The sequence below is a fragment of the Bombina bombina genome, chromosome 7, assembly GCF_027579735.1.
Source record: "Bombina bombina isolate aBomBom1 chromosome 7, aBomBom1.pri, whole genome shotgun sequence".
Classification (NCBI taxonomy): domain Eukaryota; kingdom Metazoa; phylum Chordata; class Amphibia; order Anura; family Bombinatoridae; genus Bombina; species Bombina bombina.
The window spans coordinates 585,679,595-585,694,952 of NC_069505.1; the positions used below are offsets into that span (position 1 = coordinate 585,679,595).

General features: G+C 37.4%; 1 protein-coding gene across 2 annotated transcripts; it reads left to right on the forward strand.

Annotated features, from left to right (window-relative positions):
• Positions 1–2,223: 2,223 nt before the first annotated feature.
• Positions 2,224–15,018, forward strand: LOC128636120 (gastrula zinc finger protein XlCGF71.1-like). Of its 2 annotated transcripts, XR_008398665.1 has the most exons (3): positions 2,224–2,359; positions 7,593–7,719; positions 13,598–15,018. XR_008398665.1 is itself a non-coding variant. In XM_053689182.1 (2 exons), exon 2 carries the CDS (start codon positions 13,759–13,761, stop codon positions 14,557–14,559), a length of 801 nt encoding a protein of 266 aa, XP_053545157.1. In that variant the 5' UTR covers positions 2,292–2,359; positions 13,598–13,758; the 3' UTR covers positions 14,560–15,018. The 2 variants fall into 2 exon arrangements, 1 of the variants encoding a protein (XP_053545157.1); XM_053689182.1 differs by lacking the exon at positions 7,593–7,719 and having other exon boundaries at positions 2,292–2,359.
• Positions 15,019–15,358: the final 340 nt, after the last annotated feature.

Sequence of the window (15,358 nt, forward strand, 5' to 3'; positions counted from 1 at the left end):
ATATAATTTAAAAAAAAAAACACACAAACTTTTTATACTGGCAAACTTTCTGCCAGTACTTAAGATGGCGGGGACATTTGTGGGGTGGGGGAGGGAAGAGAGCTGTTTGGGAGGGTTCAGAGGGTCGGATGTGTTAGGTGGGAGGCTGATCTCTGCACTAAAGCAAAAAATGAACCCTTCAAGCTCCCTACAAGCTACCTAATTAACCCCTTTCACTGCTGGACATAATACAGGTGTAGTGTGCAGCGGCATTTATCTGCCTTCTAATTACCAAAAAGCAATGCTAAAGCCATATATGTCTGCTATTTCTGAACAAAGGGGATCCCAGAGAAGCATTTACAACCATTTGTGCCATAATTGCACAAGCTGTTTGTAAATCATTTCAGTGAGAAACCTAAAGTTTGTGAAAAAGTTAACTTTTTTTTTAAATTTGATCGCATTTGGCTGTGAAATGGTGGCATAAACAGAGATAGGCACGGATCAAGGCTGTGGCGGCCATTTTCCAAAGTACAGATCTTAGTGAAGGACACCAAGGTACATTTCAAATAAAAAAACATCAAAAACACTCTCTTTACCCAGAGGGTACTGGATGCATGGTGGATCTAGTTCCACAAGTACAAATTAGTCATCTAATCAAACAAGTTTAAAATGACATTTATATAAAGACTGCTTGTGGTATACTAATATAAAATGTTTTCAGAATTCTAACCTTTCTTTTTTTTTTTTTGTACTGAGAGTCTGCAACTCCTAACCAAACTCACCCACCTTGATGATCAGAGTAGGTGGCGGTCTTCTACACAGAGACACCAGCACCATGCCGCACAGATCAAGGGATTGGAACGGCTCACAGGACAAAATTTAGAAACTATTTAGCATGGGTGTTTTTTGGTGGTTGTAGATGTGTAACAGATTTTGGGGGTCAAAGTTAGAAAAGTGTGTTTTTTTCCATTTTTTCCTCATATTTTATAAAAAAATTATAGTAAATGATAAGATATGATGAAAATAATGGTATCTTTAGAAAGTTCATTTAATGGCGAGAAAAACAGTATATAATATGTGTGGGTACAGTAAATGAGTAAGAGGAAAATTACAGCTAAACACAAACACTGCAAAAATGTAAAAATAGCCTTAAAGGTATTCTTAGTTGAAAGCTAAACCTTAGACCTTGAAGGCCGCCTCTAATCTAAATGCATTTTGATAGTTTTTCACCACTAGAGGGCATTAGTTCACGTGTTTCATATAGATAACATTGAGCTCATGCAAATGAATTTACCACGGAGACAGCTCTGATTGGCTAAAATGCAAGTCTGTCAAAAGAACTGAAATAAGGGGGCAGTCTGCTGAGGCTTAGATACAAGGTAATTACAGAGGTAAAACATGTATAATTATAACTGTGTTGGTTATGCAAAATTGGGGAATTGGTAATTAAGGGATTATCTATCTTATAAAACAACAAAAATTCTGGTGTAGACTGTCCCTTTAAGGGAAAGAAATTGAAAATGGCCTTGTCCTTAAGGGGTTAGTAAGATCATTAGTAGTCATTTGAACTCATTGACCTCAAAAATCCATGATGTGACCTTTAACCTCAGGTACTGGTGACCCCTACAGTGACCTATCACTATATAAAGTCAGTATTACCTTATGGTCACAATCCCCAGAAATCACATAAAAATGTCATAACACTACATTAAAGCAAGTTATGCCCTGAATACTATAAAGACACATGTACTTTAATGAGAAAAGCAATATAGCAATATCACTTGACTGTTCAAAATATTACACTCCCACTCGTGTTTTTTTTTTTCACTCTTTCACTTCTGTAACAACAAACCAATAAGTTGCATCTGTAGTGTGTGACAGGACGTTTCGCGCATGCGCTGAAGTATGAGGCGCAATGGTGCGCGGCGCAGCGAGTCTGTCTGTGCACGCTTCTCCTCAAAACATCCGTGTAGGCTAAGCATTGGAAAATGCGCATGCGTACTTGTATCACTGGCCATGTCGCTTGCTCGTGATGTAGACGTTGTAGAGAGGAGGGCACGAGGAGCGAGACAAGCGCACGCTCTTTTATATTTTGCCTGTAGTTATCCCATACGTACAGGAAAACAAATAATAATTACATACTGGCCTTGTAACTACAGTGTATTGTATGTTAATAAAGTTACAGTGCCCCTAATAAAATAATACTGATAAATGAGCTCCACTTGTAAGCTAGCCCTATCAATATTAAAATAATTCGCATCTCTGCTAGTACAGAACTACAATTCCCAGAATGCCTTGCTGAGGTTTTTGCCTGTAAATAGTCTGGCACATGGTCTTAAATATCAGCGTGATCTGCGCACAGGCTTGGACACATAAAAAGGTCGGTGTCTCGTCATGGGGAAGGGATACGGTTACCGAAGAGATATAGAGAAAGGGGGGTGATTGGGATCTATTAGTAAGGGAACAATACATGAGGGATAGACTACGATAGAGAGGTGAAGGGGTAGATAAAGGGTTTAACAAGTTACCATTGCTATGATTGACAGGTGTGTCTGTCTATTTTATGAATGGAAACTGATCCCATGCTAATAATAGATCTGGTGCCCCTAGTGGTCAGGGACTGTAACTAAACTTACACTGTGACTACTGGGGTGACACTACTTACTGGGGGTTTAGCAGTAAGAGAGGTGACTGAGGAATAGGGAAGTAAAATTAGTGCAAGGGGAGGAAAAGGAGACTAGGAGTAGACTGTATGTGGGTGTGTGCCTTGGTCTCTCACCTCTGTATATGTGTTTTGTGATCATTTATGTGTTTTACTAACTGTAAGCAGTCTTCAGACATATCTGCACCTAGAGATGCCAGGGGAGCATGTCATTGTAAATAGGGTTGTCAGCTGTCCTCCAATCTGTCTGTGACTGGGCACAATAATATTAGGGTCACACAATGCCCCCCCCCCCCAAAAAAAAAAAAAATCTCTTCCTTAGCCCCTGCTCGACGTGATCTCACCATGCATGTTTTTTTTTTTTTTTTACAACTGAGCAGTCATTTTACCCTTTGGCCATACCTCCCAACATTTCAAAATTCAAAATAGGGACCCCCCCGCAAAAATGAAATGTGGTGGGCCGGGCTTAAAAAATCATAAGACCAAAGTAATATAAATAAAATTCTAAATAAAGTCATAGATTTTAATACACTTAGGCAGCAAATCAAACACAAGCTCAAACCACTGCTATGGCTATGTGAGCTATGTATTTAATTAGCCTTTGCAAAGACATTGCTAAATATTTTTTATCTTAATTGGACATTTAATAATAAATTCTTTAAAAATGCTCTCTGCTTTCCTCATTAATATTCTAGATTCTGGCCTTTAAAGTCAGCAAAAATGCACAGTAGCACACTACATAGCATACACTTACACATGCATACACACACACACACTACATAGCATACACTTATACATGCAGATACACACACTCTACATAGCATACACTTACACATGCAGATACACACACACACTACATAGCATACACTTACATATGCAGATACACACACACACTACATAGCATACACTTACACATGCAGATACACACACTCTACATAGCATACACTTACACATGCAGATACACACACACACTACATAGCATACACTTACACATGCAGATACACACACACTACATAGCATACACTTACACATGCAGATACACACACACACTACATAGCATACACTTACACATGCAGATACACACACACTCTACATAGCATACACTTACACATGCAGATACACACACACACTACATAGCATACACTTACACATGCAGATACACACACACTACATAGCATACACTTACACATGCAGATACACACACACACTACATAGCATACACTTACACATGCAGATACACACACTCTACATAGCATACACTTACACATGCAGATACACACACACACTACATAGCATACACTTACACATGCAGATACACACACACTACATAGCATACACTTACACATGCAGATACACACACACACACACACACTACATAGCATACATTTATACATGCAGATACACACACACTACATAGCATACACTTACACATGCAGATACACACACTCTACATAGCATACACTTATACATGCAGATACACACACACACACACACTACATAGCATACATTTATACATGCAGATACACACACACTGCATAGCATACACTTACACATGCAGATACACACACACACTACATAGCATACACTTATACATGCAGATACACACACACTACATAGCATACACTTATACATGCAGATACACACACACACACACTACATAGCATACATTTATACATGCAGATACACACACACTACATAGCATACACTTACAGATGCAGATACACACACACTACATAGCATACACTTATACATGCAGATACACACACACTACATAGCATACACTTATACATGCAGATACACACACACTACATAGCATGCACTTACACATGCAGATACACACAGACACTACATAGCATACACTTACAGATGCAGATACACACACACTACATAGCATACACTTACACATGCAGATACACACACACACACTACATAGCATACATTTATACATGCAGATACACACACACTACATAGCATACACTTACACATGCAGATACACACACTACATAGCATACACTTATACAGGCAGATACACAGACACTACATAGTATACACTTATACATGCAGATACACACACACTACATAGCATACACATGCAGATACACACACACTACATAGCATACACTTATACATGCAGATACACACACACTACATAGCATACACTTATACATGCAGATACACACACACTACATAGCATACACATGCAGATACACACACACTACATAGTATACACTTATACATGCAGATACACACACACTACATAGCATACACTTACATATGCACATACACACACACACACTACATAGCATACACTTATACATGCAGGTACACACACACACTACATAGCATACACTTATACATGCAGATACAAACACACTACATAGCATACACTTATACATGCAGATACACACACACTACATAGCATACACTTATACATGCAGATACAAACACACTACATAGCATACACTTATACATGCAGATACACACACACTACATAGCATACACCTACACATGCAGATACACACACACTACATAGCATACACTTATACAGGCAGATACACAGACACTGCATAGTATACACTTATACATGCAGATACACACACATTACATAGCATACACTAATACATGCAGCATACACTTATTCATGCAGATACACAGACACTACATAGTATACACTTATACATGCAGATACACATACACACACTACTACATAGCTTACATTTATACATGCAGACACACATACACACTACATAGTATACACTTATATATGCAGACACACACACACTATATAGCATACACTTATACATGCAGATACACACTTATGCATACAGATACACATACACACACTACATAGCTTACATTTATACATGCAGACACACACACACTACATAGCATAAACTTATACATACAGATACACACTTATACATGCAGATACACATACACACACTACATAGCATACACTTATACATGCAGATACACACTTATACATGCAGCATACACTTATACATGCAGATACACAGGCACTACATAGTATACACTTATACATGCAGATACACACTTATACATGCAGATACACATACACACACTACATAGCTTACATTTATACATGCAGACACACACACACTATATAGCATAAACTTATACATGCAGATACACACACACACAGTTATGGATACAGACACACACACACTACATCATATATGGGTATCTGTAATTCATTGTATGGGGTCCTGGGGTTGGCAAGCACATTAGCTGGCAGTCTGCGGCTGCCACTGTTCGTTACCCTGGTATTAGCACTGCTCATTGTATAAAACTGAAGGCATGCTACTATTATCACCAGGGGTTAGACATCATCACTATCAGAGGTAGGTTAGAGAGGTCACCATTACCCGTGGTCAGAGTGTATACAGCCTTCTTACTCCTGCTTAACCCACACACCATTCCTTTTCCACAGGGAATGTAACAGGTATCTAACCCTGTGAGAGCAGAGCCAGCTGCTTCTGAGTATGGTCCCAATAGAATTTAAAAAAAAATAAAAATATTTTTTTAATGCCTGGGGCAAATCGGGACAGATGGCTAGCAACCCGGGACAGGGGGACAGACCCCTAAAATCAGGACTGTCCCACGAAAATCGGGACAGTTGGGGGGTATGCTTTGGCTGCCAGTAAGATATACATTAAGAAGTTTACTTCTTTAGCTGATCGCAACAAACGTAAACAGAAGTGATTTGACCCCCCCACTTCTTTCTGCTTCATATTTGTAATGCATTGAGATGTAGGAGGCTTTTAACATTAACCCCTTAATGACCACAGCACTTATCCATTTTCTGTCCGTTTGGGACCAAGGCTATTTTTACATTTTTGGGGTGTTTGTGTTTAGCTGTAATTTTCCTCTTACTCATTTACTGTACCCACACATATTATATACCGTTTTTCTTGCCATTAAATGGACTTTCTAAAGATACCATTATTTTCAAGTTTCATCATATCTTATAATTTACTATAATTTTTTTTTTATAAAATATGAGGAAAAAATTGAAAAAAAAACACCTTTTCTAACTTTGACCCCCAAAATCTGTTACACTTCTACAACCACCAAAAGACACCCATGCTAAATTGTTTCTAAATTTTGTCCTGAGTTTAGAAATACCCAATGTTTACATGTTCTTTGCTTTTTTTGCAAGTTATAGGGCAATAAGTACAAGTAGCACTTTGCTATTTCCAAACCACTTTTTTTCCAAATTAGCGCTAGTTACATTGGAACACTGATATCTGTCAGGAATCCCTGAATATCCCTTGACATGTATATATATATAGAATTAAGTAGAATGTTACCATTCAGTGTCAGTGAGTGGAAACAGGCGTTACTCAAGTAAATGCGCTAGTCAGAGGTATGAAAATCTCATAGAGCAGCTATGAAGGTACAAATATTGTATGATAGACTAAGTCTATACAATATAGGAAAAATAGGAGTCAAAGGGTAAACAGCGCTTATGGAGATTCTTAAAAACTGAATAATATTAAAATCTCGGCAGTGTTGGTGGGTAAAGAAAACAAAAAAAAAAAAAAAAAAAAAAAAGGGAAGAGAAGTATATGAATATACGTATATATATTAGAGTCTTTGATAGGATATTGGAATCCTAGTGTAATGAAGGCGTAATAGATACCCTTACCAAAAGTTACCTCAATCCTATGAGGTAAGTTTGCCGCATTGGAGGATGTATCTAGTGGTTGAATGAATCCTGGATGTTCTGGTCTGTATAAAATCGCTGCCTCTTGGAGTAGAATGGGATGTGGGTCCCCTTTGTGCTGGTTTCTTTAGGAAACTTCCTGTATTTATTGCCTCTTGGAGCTTGGTTTTCTTGTCTTGGTATGAAAGGATGTCAGAGCAGGTGACGTGGTTACAGGGTACTTATTTCTTTTTTCTTTTCTTATTTTTTCTTCATTTTCCTTAGAATTGTGTCAGCAGATACAAAAAAATTTCCCTTTTCCGACTCGGAGTCGAACATCCAGGATTCATTCAACCACTAGATACATCCTCCAATGCGGCAAACTTACCTCATAGGATTGAGGTAACTTTTGGTAAGGGTATCTATTACGCCTTCATTACACTAGGATTCCAATATCCTATCAAAGACTCTAATATATACGTATATTCATATACTTCTCTTCCCTTTTTTTTTTTTTTTTTTTTTTTTTTTGTTTTCTTTACCCACCAACACTGCCGAGATTTTAATATTATTCAGTTTTTAAGAATCTCCATAAGCGCTGTTTACCCTTTGACTCCTATGTATATATATATATATATATATATATATATATATATTTTTTTTTAGAAGACATCCCAAAGTATTGATCTAGGCCCATTTTTGTATATTTTATGCCACCATTTCACCTCCAAATGCGATCAAATAAAACAAATCGTTCACTTTTTATCAATTTTTTTCACAAACTTTAGGTTTCTCACTGAAATTATTTACAAACAACTTGTGCAATTATGGCATAAATTGTAAATGCTTCTCTGGGATCCCCTTTGTTCAGAAATAGCAGACATATATGGTTTTGGCGTTGCTTTTTGGTAATTAGAAGGCCGCTAAATGCCACTGCGCACCACGCGTGTATTATGCCCAGCAGTGAAGGGGTTAATTAGGGAGCAAGTAGGGAGCTTCTATGGTTAATTTTAGCTTTAGTGCAGTGTAGTAGACAACCCCAAGTATTGATCTAGGCCCATCTTGGTATATTTCATGCCACCATTTCTACGCCAAATGCTATCAAATAAAAAAAAAAAGTTACATTTTTCACAATTTTAGGTTTCTCACTGAAATGATTTACAAACAGCTTGTGCAATTATGGCACAAATGGTTGTAAATGCTTATCTGGGATCCCCTTTGTTCAGAAATAGCAGACATATATAGCTTTGGCGTTGCTATTTGGTAATTAGAAGGCCGCTAAATGCCACTGTGCACCACACGTGTATTATGCCCAGCAGCGAAGGGGTTAATTAGGGAGCTTGTAGGGTTAAAGGGACAGTCTAGTCCAAAACAAACTTTCATGATTCAGATAGGGCATATAATATTAAACAATTTTCCAATTTACTTTTATCACCAATTTTGCTTTGTTCTCTTGGTATTCTTAGTTGAAAGCTTAACCTACGAGGTTCATATGCTAATTTCTTAGACCTTGAAGGCCGCCTCTTAAGAATGCATTTTAACAGGTTTTTCACCACTAGAGGGTGTTAGTTCATGTTTTTCATATAGATAACACTGTGCTCATGCACGTGAAGTTACCTGGGAGCTATCACTGATTGGCTAAACTGCAAGTCTGTCAAAAGAACTGAAATAAAGGGGCAGTTTGCAGAGGCTTAGATACAAGATAATCACAGAGGTAAAAAAATATATAAATATAGCTGTGTTGGTTATGCAAAACTGGGGATTGGGTAAAAAAGGGATTATCTATCTTTTAAAACAAAAAAAATTCTGGTGTAGACTGTCCCTTTAATTTTAGCTTTAGTGTAGTGTAGCTTGTAGGGTTAATTTTAGCTTTAGTGTAGTAGACAACCCAAAGTATTGATCTAGGTCCATTTTAGTATATTTCATGTCACCATTTCACCGCCAAATGCGATCAAATCAAAAAAATCGTTCACTTTTTCACAAGCTTTAGGTTTCTCACTAAAATTATTTACAAACAGCTTGTGCAATTTTGGCACAAATGGTTGTAAATGCTTCTTTGGGATCCCCTTTGTTCAGAAATAGCAGACTTATATGGCTTTGGTGTTGCTTTTTGGTAATTAGAAGGCCGCTAAATGCATTACACGTGTATTATGTCTAGCAGTAAAGGAGTTAATTAGTTAGCTTGTAGGGAGCTTGCAGGGTTAATTTTAGCTTTAGTGTAGAGATCAGCCTCCCACCTGACACATCACACCCCCTGATCCCTCCCAAACAGCTCTCTTCCCTCCCACCCCACAATTGTCCCTGCCATCTTAAGTACTGGCAAAATGTCTGCCAGTACTAAAATAAAAGGTATTATTTTTTTTAACATATTTACATAAGCTGCTGTGTAGGATCCCCCTTAGCCCCCAACCTCCCTGACTCCCCTCCAAACAGCTCTCTAAACCTCCCCCTCTACCTTATTGGGAGCCATCTTGGGTACTGGCAGCTGTCTGCCAGTACCCAGTTTACAATAAAATTGTGTTTTTTTTTGTTTTGTTTTTTTTTTTACTTTTTTCTGTAGTGTAGCTTCCCCCCCTAAGACCAACCCCCCACCCCCTCCCAGATCCCTTAGATCATTAAAATTGCTAATTCCCACCCCCCTTTCTCCCACTTAATATATACACTTTTTCCATAGTGTAGTGGTTCCCACCCTCTCCCGCCTTGTGCATGCGCCCCCGGCCACCCCGCCCACGATTCTGCCCCCCTCTTATTTACCAACGCCATCAATGTCCGCCTGCCTCCCACATCGGATCTCACCCACCAACGATTTCAACCATCGATGTCCGATGCAGAGAGGGCCATCGGATGGCTAGGAAACATTATTGCAGGATGCCTCGATATTGAGGCATCACTGCAATAACCGGAAAGAGGCTGGAAGCGATCAGGATCGCTTCCACCGCTTTCAAAGACTGACGACATGCAGGGAAATAATTGGTTATTTCCCTGCAAGCTCAAAGCATTTTGATGGGTTGTTTTTTTTTTTTTTAAAAAACAATACCAACTATTTCAAATACAGAAATAAACTAGAAGGAACAATTTCTCATACATTTTATACTCTGCAGCTTGCTCTATACCCTAAATACAAAAGGCTAAATCTGTACTTTAGTTTCCTATTAAGGATTTCACTATTCTGCATGATGTATAGATAATTCTATTTTAGTAGTGGTATTAGGGCATGACATAATAGTTCATTTAAGCTTTGCTAAGTTTCTATAGGCTACATGGTTTTTCATGGGCAGCTGTTCTCTGTGTGTGTATATGTGTATATATATATATATATATATATATATATATATATATATATATATATATATATATATATCTTTGTATATGAATGTCCTTGCTATAGATTTAAAGGGTTTAGTAAAGTCAAAATTATTTTTTTATGATTTAGATAAAGCATTCAATGCTAACAAATTCTCAAATGTTAAAGCGTAAAGGGTTAGTGTACTGTAAAATAGTTTTTTACCTTAAAGGGACATAAAACAAGTTGGGATAGAGACAAAATATAATAATATGTACTTTAATTACTTTACCTTCAAATTTATACTGCAGTGCCTCGCTATTAACCCTTTCTTTTTAGTTTCTGAATTGTAAAGTTCTAACTCCTCCCACACATTTCCTTCTATGGCTGTAGCTATATCTATTGTTGTTTTGGTAGAATGCAGAAGTGAATAGGGATTATCTGCTGGAGCATGCCTAGAAGCTGTGAACTCAGCTGAAATACAACACCTGTGTCCCAACACTAAGGGGTGCGGAGTTGGCTGCTCCAGGCAGCTTAGCTATGTAATTCATTTTGCTTATTTTTGAAATTATTTTAAAATACTTGCCAGCAGTTTTTAAACAATTTTTTTTATGCAAACTATTTTTAATGAATTAGCCCTTTTAGGATAAGCACAGATCTCAACCTGTTTTATGTCCCTTTAAAGGGACATTAAACACTTTAAGATGGTAATATAATACGATACATTTATATATATATAATTTTTGCTAGTGGCATTGGATGTTTCAGAGTGCACCCAGCCTCAGTGTTTTATGTGTGTGTGTGTGTATGTATGTGTGTATGTGTGTATGTATGTATATGTGTGTATATATATATATATATAATGTGTGATCATAGTTAAAGGGATATGATTGTGATTCAGACAGAACATACATCTTTTAAAAAGTTTCCAATTTACTTCTAATATTAAATTTGCTTCTTTCCCATGATATTCTGTGTTGAAGAGATACCTAGGTAGCATCTGGTGCACTACATAGCAGGAAATAGTGCTGCCATATTGTGCTCTTGCAAATGGAGAACATTCTTGCAAAGCTGCTGCCTTATAGTGCTCCAGAATTAGGCCGGCTCCTAAGCATACACCCCTGCTTTTCAACAAAAGATACCAAGAGAACAAAGAATTGATATAGAAATAAATTAGAAAGTTGTTTAAAATCACCTGCTCCTATCTGAATGGGGTTCATATCCCTTTAAAGTTATGTTTATATTAAAGGTTCAGTACATTTTAATATTTTTTTTATAACATTTAAAAAATAGCTATTTGTAAGGCACAATATACATGGCTATAAAACACATCAATGTTACAGCAATGGATTATTTTACCTTAAAAAAACCTACTCCAATAGGGTCCCGTGGCTGCCTTCAGGCCGGTGTTCTGTCAGACTAGCGAATTCATCAGACTAGCGAACGGAAGTGACGTTCCGTCAGCTGTCTGATAAAAAATCCATACCGCGCATTCGCTGCTCTTCTCATGGCATTCCAAATGCAACTACATTACAGCCCATCAGAATAGTGAACGGAACGGCCGCGCGCACTAGCAACATTTCTATTTGTAAATAAAACTATTTGTAAATATAACCGTACACACGCTGCATGTTAACAGCTGTCACATGTACAATTGGCATTGTGCGGTACAGATTAGTACACACGCTGTCCTGCATTGTTTTGTACCTAGATAAAAATGTTGTACCTTTTGTAGAAGTCTATTGTTTCTTGTCCATGTAAAATTTCAAGATAGGTGTGTGCAATGTTTTAGGAGACCAGACAGTTGTGTTCAAAGAGCGACAAGAAACCGTAGACTTCTACAAAAGGTACAACGTTTTTATCTAGGTACAAAAAAGGAGAGCGTGTGTACTAATCTGTACCGCACAATGCCAATTGTACATGCGACAGCTGTTAACATGCAGCGTGTGTACGGTTATATTTGCAAATAGTTTTATTTACAAATAGAAATGTTGCTAGTGCGTGCGGCCGTTCCGTTCACTATTCTGATAGGCTGTGACGTAGCTGCATTTGGAATGTTAAGAAAAGAGCAGCGCATGCGCGGTATAGATTTTTTATAAGACAGCTGACGGAACGTCACTTCCGTTCACTAGTCTGATGAATTCGCTAGTCTGACAGAACACCGGCACATTTTTTTATATCTTCAGCAGGTTTTACTTGCTTCATGCCCTTCCTAATATGCTCGGCCCTGATTCTGCCCGTGTCACATGCTCCTCATTCAGGAAGTCTGGCGTACAAGCAGGGAAGAAACACAGGCAAAAGAAAGGCATTGGTGAAATTCCTCCCAGTAGTGCACTTCTGCTTCTAAGCCTACCTAGGTATACTTTTCAACAAAGGATACCAATATAACAAAGCAATTTAGATCATAGAAGTAAATTGGAAAGTTGTTTAAAATTGCATGATCTATCTGAATCTTAAGTTTCATTTTTACTTCACTGTCCCTTTAAGATATAAACAAAAGCTTGTGCTGACTTGTGGGTGGCCTATGAACACTTAACGGAGCAGGTTTAGGAATATGCTTAAAGGGACAGTAAAGTCATAATTAGACATCTGTGATTTAGACAGAGAATACAATTTTAAACAACTTTCCAATTTACTTCTATTATTTAGTTTGCTTCCTTCTCTTGCTATCCTTTGCTGAAAGGTTTATCTAGGTAAGCTCAGGAGCAGCAAAGAACCTAGGTTCTAGCTGCTGGTTTGTGGCTACATATATATATATAATTTGTCATTGTCACACAATGTGTTCAGTTAGAAGCCAGAACTGCATTGCTGCTTGTTCAACAAATGATATCAAGAGAATGAAACAGTTCTACCTAAATCATGAAAGACAAAATTTGGGTTTCATGTTCCTTTATAGCTACTTACAATGCGCCTTGCAGATAGTATTTAAATAAGTTCTTACAATTTTAACATTGTCCCTTTTAAACTGTAATCTTATTTCCTAATATTTGTTATATTTGTTTTTTAGATGCTGAGATAATTTTATTATACCTATTCAGTGAGAAATTGCAGTTTACACTGAGATAAACAGGACTGAACAGGAGACCAGGAGAGGCTGAAAATCGATTGTTAAATTGCGAAATCTGAGCTTGATAACAGCTGGGATAGAGCACTTGAGAACTCTTTAATATGGAAAATGTTATATGCACAAATATTTGTAACACAAAGAGAAATAAGTCAAAACTTTCAGGAAATCAGAAAGGTTCTAATTTGGTTATCTCCCAAAAAAAGAAAGACGGAGAATCTTCCGACAAGTTAAAAAGAGAACACGAATTTGTTCAACACGATATACCCCAAACAAAAGTAAAACGTCATATTTGTTCTTGGTGCAAAAAGCAGTTTTCGCAAAAGTGCCATCTTAACAGACACATAAAAAGTCATACGGGGGAAGCTCCACATGCGTGTTCAGAATGTGAAAAATGCTTTAGTGTAAAGTCCAATCTTATCATACATATGAGAATTCACACAGGGGAGAAACCGTACAAATGTTCTGAATGTAAAAGTTGCTTTGTACACAAGAGTCATCTTGTGGTCCACCAAAGAACTCACACAGGGGTGAAACCCTACAGCTGCCCCGAATGTAAACAAAGTTTTGCATACTCTTCAGATCTAAAAAGGCACCAGAAAATTCACATGGGAATTAGGTATAATTGTACCGAGTGCAGCAAGACCTTCAGTCGGAAACAACATCTCAGTCGTCACCTCAGAATCCACACAGGCGAAGAGCCATTCAAGTGTTCAGAATGTGGGATGTGCTTTAATAGGAAATTCACTCTGGGTGTACATTACAGAACGCACACAGGAGAAAAACCTTACGAATGCTTTGAATGTGATAAAAAGTTTAGTATTAAAGCAACCCTTCACCAGCACCAACAGAAGGTTCATGCTGCCGACGGTTCCTCGTGTTCATCATACTTAGAGACTGAGTGAGCTCTAAAGAGCATATGATAGTTTCAGACTGTAAAAAACATGTTTGAATAAATAGCTAGATTTAAAAAATTTTTTTAATTTCAATGGTCATAAAAAGGGACAGTAAACATTTTGAGATTGTAATATAAAATACTTAAAGAGACAGTCTACACCCTTAATACGCTTACTGGTTTGGATTCTAATCCCCTGATTAAATCCAGCCACCAATCAGCAAGCACTACCCAGGTTCTGAACCAAAAAAGGGCCGGCTCCTAAGCTTACAGTCCTGCTTTTTCAAATAAAGATAGCAAGATAACGAATAAAAAATGATAATAGAAGTAAATTAGAACGTTGCTTAAAATTGCTGCTTTATTTGAAAGAAAAAAATTGTGTTTAGTATCCAGTTAATTTTATAAATATACTATACTGCGCTAGAAACCTGTGTACAAAATAAACTTTTTAAAAAGCTTTTAAAACTAATTTTGTTAGGAAATGTACATTATTTTACAGTCCAAAAATACAGTCCTTGAAAAGCCTATTGAGTGCTGTTTAGCAAATTAGAGACAAAATGTATTTATTTCAATCACATAAGGTGTGTGTGTGTTGGGCTAGGACTTGATCCCTGGATATTTCCAGCCTACTCCCAGAGAATTGTGATATATCTATCCCACTATTTTGTATTTGATATTTTAACCACACAAGGTGTATGTGTATTTTGAATTAGCCCTGGGCTGGGACTTGAACCCTGTACGTATCCAGCCTCCTCCCAGAGAAGCATGATGTATTTATCCTACACAGTTTACTCAAATGTTCTCCCCTT